This window comes from Castor canadensis, chromosome 14 (genome assembly GCF_047511655.1).
Source record: "Castor canadensis chromosome 14, mCasCan1.hap1v2, whole genome shotgun sequence".
In the NCBI taxonomy this organism is placed as follows: Eukaryota; Metazoa; Chordata; class Mammalia; order Rodentia; family Castoridae; genus Castor; species Castor canadensis.
Genome location: NC_133399.1, coordinates 102,647,601 through 102,651,448, shown reverse-complemented (window position 1 = coordinate 102,651,448; position 3,848 = coordinate 102,647,601). Strand labels below are relative to the sequence as shown.

Below are 3,848 nucleotides of genomic sequence, written 5' to 3'. Positions count from 1 at the left end.
GATGCCAGCCGCACGAGCACCTCTCTCCACATTTTCTTTGCCTTTGAGAACTGTCAGTATGAACCAAATCTCTCCGGAAGGTGACCAGGGATTGGGGAGGAATTAGAAGGGCGCAGAAAGCCAGCCCTAGGATTAGCACGTGGTTTCTGAAGGAACCAATGGGGGAACGTGGTCTTGTTTCCCGGCCATGTCCCCCCTCATCCTGCAACCTCTGGGAAGGCCCTGAGAAAGGAGCCGTCCGGGACGTTGGACAGACTTGGGACTGTCTCCCGGTCCTGCAGTTCAGGGCGCAACGCCACGCGGAGACCCGGACCTTCTCGGCCCCGCCCCCTCCACCCTAGTCTAGTGATGCTGCTGAGTCGGGTCACCTCCACCCCATTCTCGGTCAATGACATCCTGCGGTTGGAACGTGAGCAGAGCAACCCTGAGGCTACGTCACAATGGAGGGTGCGGAGGAGCCCGGAAAACGCTCAGTACCTGCAAATGGACTGGGAACCCAGGGAACCTGAGATTCACAACGCCGGTAGTGGGGGCGGCGGCGACAGAGGGCAAGACCCATCGGAGCTTCCTGGGGGTCTCTGTGAGGCAGTATTGGAGATGGACCCGGAACGGGTGGGGGAACCACGTGAGTAAATGCTCGCTCAAGTCTTCTTTGGGGGTGGGGAGAATATTGAAGGAGGATTGTCTCCGGTTCCCAAGAAACTCACCTAATTTCCCCTCATTTGAGAAGTTCAAAAGACAGGCTCACTTCCTCCAGACATCCCCAGTGTTTCACAAGCCCCAAAGCCCTCAATCTAAAGGATTCACTCTGGGTGAGTACTCTGGTCCTGCAAACGCTTCATTCCCATTCCCAGCCACAGTTCCCGGACCCGGCAGCTCCTCATTCCCCAAAAAGTCCTTTACCATATCTTAGCTGTGCCCCATTACCACCACCTTTGGCTATTCCAAACCCTTTGCAAAAATTGTAGCCATCAGCCTTTTATTGAGGCTTGCTGAGTGGCCTGGCCAGTCTCCCCATTTCTCTGCAGAAAAGAGGGAAGGTGAGGACCAGGTGGGGTGAGAGTCCTTCCAAATGGAAGGCTCTAAGGATGTTTGTCAAGAGCAGCTGAGATTCTAGGGGTCCTGGGAGACGGCCCCACACCTGGCACCTGCAACAACGGGCAGCTAGGCCCTAGCACCTGCAACCAGCTTGCGGGAAGGCCAGGGGCGAGAGGAGTTGTGTCGCAGTGGCTTCTGCGACCCGGAAGACTTCAGCAGGAGAGGCTCACCACTCCTGTCGCCAGGCCTCTTGTATCTTGGTGTAGGGGCGCCGGGAAGAGCAGTGTGTCGCTGGGCGGTCTCCTCTGCCCATTGGTGTCCAGGAGCCTCCAATCATGGCGTAAACTCACCAAATAAAGAAGCTCGATCGGAGTGAACTCACCTTCTGCCGGCTGGTTATTCAGTGACTGCAGAGCCTTAGCTCGCTAAACTTTGTTGTGTTCCAGAAGCTTCCTGGTTTTCATCAACGGACTCTAAACACTAAGCACCTGGGGCGCTGCTCCAGCCAACTTGGCATTCATTTCGGCTTTGCAGAGGAAAGGTCTCGCTCCTGCGCCCAGGACTCCCGCTGTTGCCTGGAAGCCCCAAGCAAGCACGATGCGTCCCTCGGCTGGCAAACCCGGCGGTGTTTCTTCTGCCACTGCTATGACCGCTGAGGACAGGCCCGAGTCCGGCTTCAAGAATAGTCCGCCTCGGAGCGGCTATCCGTGCGGGGAAAGGACCGTCCTGGTGGGCTTCACGCACCTCACCCCAGCCACTCTGCCTTCGGGAACGCAGAGGGAGGAGGGACACCGGATTGTGACCAAGCAGTGCAAGTTGCTGGTAGGCGCCTCGGGTGCCGTGGAACTTCTCCGCCCACGTAGTTGGCGACTTTTGAAATGGGGTCTTGCTTGCACCACAGCCTCTCAGAGATTTGCGAAGAAAACATTCCCTGGTCGGTATTTTTCCTCTTTTCAATGTTAGTTTCTCTGAGCTCAGGTGCCTCTGAAAGAAGTTTTCTCTCCTCAAACTTTAAATGCCAAACAGCTCCGTCCCCCCAGGCGACTGGGCCAGAGCAGCTAGGATCCAGAGTCGGGTTCGAACCCTCACTACTGTGTCCTGTCCCGCCTCGCCACCGACGTAAGTCCTTCCGCGCCCCTATATCTCTCCTGGTGCAAGTTTCCCAAAAACTCACCATTTCCTCTCTGCCCAACTCAGGGGTAAAAACAGGGCTTAAACCAGAACCAGATTGAAGGGGAAAGAAGGAAGGAAAACGGTGGATCTTGGCGGGGCTGGGTATAGTGACAGTCGGGAATCGCGTGGGGGAGAAAGATTTCAGGGGAACCACCCGCTTCCGAGAAAGACTCCAAGAGAGGAAGAGGCTGCTTTTTAAAAAGCCAAATGTGGATCCAAACTTCATAAATCCTTCAAAAAAAGGAAGAAAAGGAGGAGGAGAACCACCTCTGTTTCCAAGCCAAGAGTTGGGAGTCAGGAAATAATTTCCTTTTGTTTTGCTTTATTTTGTTAATTTGCATGGCAGAGCATCGCGTCCATGAAAGCTGGGACGCGTCTTTGGTGCGGGCTGAGTACTTTGAAGACGCAAACCAGCCCCAATCTGACAGAGCCACACACTCACCCTTGAGCAACAATTCCCTCAAACTCGCTCGCCACACACTGTAAGAAACTGTGCTCACTTGATCTCTTGGGAAACGACGTGTACCGCGGGGACAACGGAGAGTTACATTTAGTTCCGGCGGGTGCAAAACAGCTTGGAGGAAAGGAACGTTCAGACCCGCCCGGGACTGGGGTTGGGGACAGGAAGAGGTGAAGGGGGGAACTACCAGGGAGAGGGGGGTCTCGTGAAGATACAGTAAGAATTGCTCAGGTGAGCCCGGTGTGGGCACTGATGGTGTTCCTTCCTGTGCTTTTAGAGCCCGGCCTGGACGCGGCCTTGCCCCTCCAGGGCGGGAACAGGATGCTGCAGCTCAGCGTTGGCAACAGCAGCGACGGCGCGCGTGGTGGCGGCCCGGAGCAGCCAAGGACGCGACAGCGGCGGAAGCCGCGCGTGCTGTTCTCACAGGCACAGGTGCTGGCCCTGGAGCGGCGCTTCAAGCAGCAGCGGTACCTGTCGGCGCCTGAGCGCGAGCACCTGGCCAGCGCCCTGCAGCTCACGTCCACGCAAGTCAAGATCTGGTTCCAGAACCGGCGATACAAGTGCAAGAGGCAACGCCAGGACAAGTCACTGGAGCTGGCCGGCCACCCCCTAGCGCCGCGCCGGGTGGCAGTGCCCGTGCTGGTGCGCGATGGCAAACCCTGCTTGGGCTCAGGCGCACCAGCTTTCGTCGGCCCCTATGCCTCGGCCACCGCGCCCTATTCCTGCTATGGCAGCTACGCGAGCACCCACTACGGCGCCGGCTACGCGAGCTGCTACGCCGGCGCTGGCCCCGCGCCACCCACGCCATTGGCCAGCTCAGGCTTCAGCCCCGGCGTCCCGAGCGCCACTCCGCAGGGCCATCTGCCCGCCACGCTGCAGGGCGTCAGGGCCTGGTGAGGCACCTGGACTTGACAAAGCCCACCGATGGCAGGTGCCGCGTCCCCTCGCGGGCAGTAGAGGGGCCGCCGCCGAGGAGGGAAGCGGCGACCCCACGCGGCATCACCCAGGATCGAACTCTGGAACTGCGAACTGCACCCGAGGAGCAATCCCCCTGCAGGCCGCAGAGACGCAACGCCTGGCTTTCCCTAGCTGTGCACTACCTAGCACCGAGCAGACAGAAAACCGAGGGTGGCTGGCAGTTTGGGGCGTCGGAGTTGCATGAGCAGGTGATTTTTCG

The 3,848-nt window shown here is 58.3% G+C and overlaps 1 protein-coding gene across 1 annotated transcript; it reads left to right on the top strand.

Annotated features, from left to right (window-relative positions):
- The first annotated feature begins 348 nt into the window (after positions 1-348).
- Nkx2-6 (NK2 homeobox 6) lies at positions 349-3,568 on the top strand. The gene is made up of 2 exons (XM_020187516.2): positions 349-625; positions 2,949-3,568. Exons 1-2 carry the CDS (start codon positions 349-351, stop codon positions 3,566-3,568), a joined length of 897 nt encoding a protein of 298 aa, XP_020043105.2.
- Positions 3,569-3,848: the final 280 nt, after the last annotated feature.

Coding starts and splice junctions, on each gene's coding strand:
- Nkx2-6 (XM_020187516.2), top strand. CDS start 349: ATGCTGCTGAGTCGGGTCACCTCCACCCCATTCTCGGTCAATGACATC. Junction 626..2,948: donor GGAACGGGTGGGGGAACCAC/GTGAGTAAATGC, acceptor CTGTGCTTTTAG/AGCCCGGCCTGGACGCGGCC.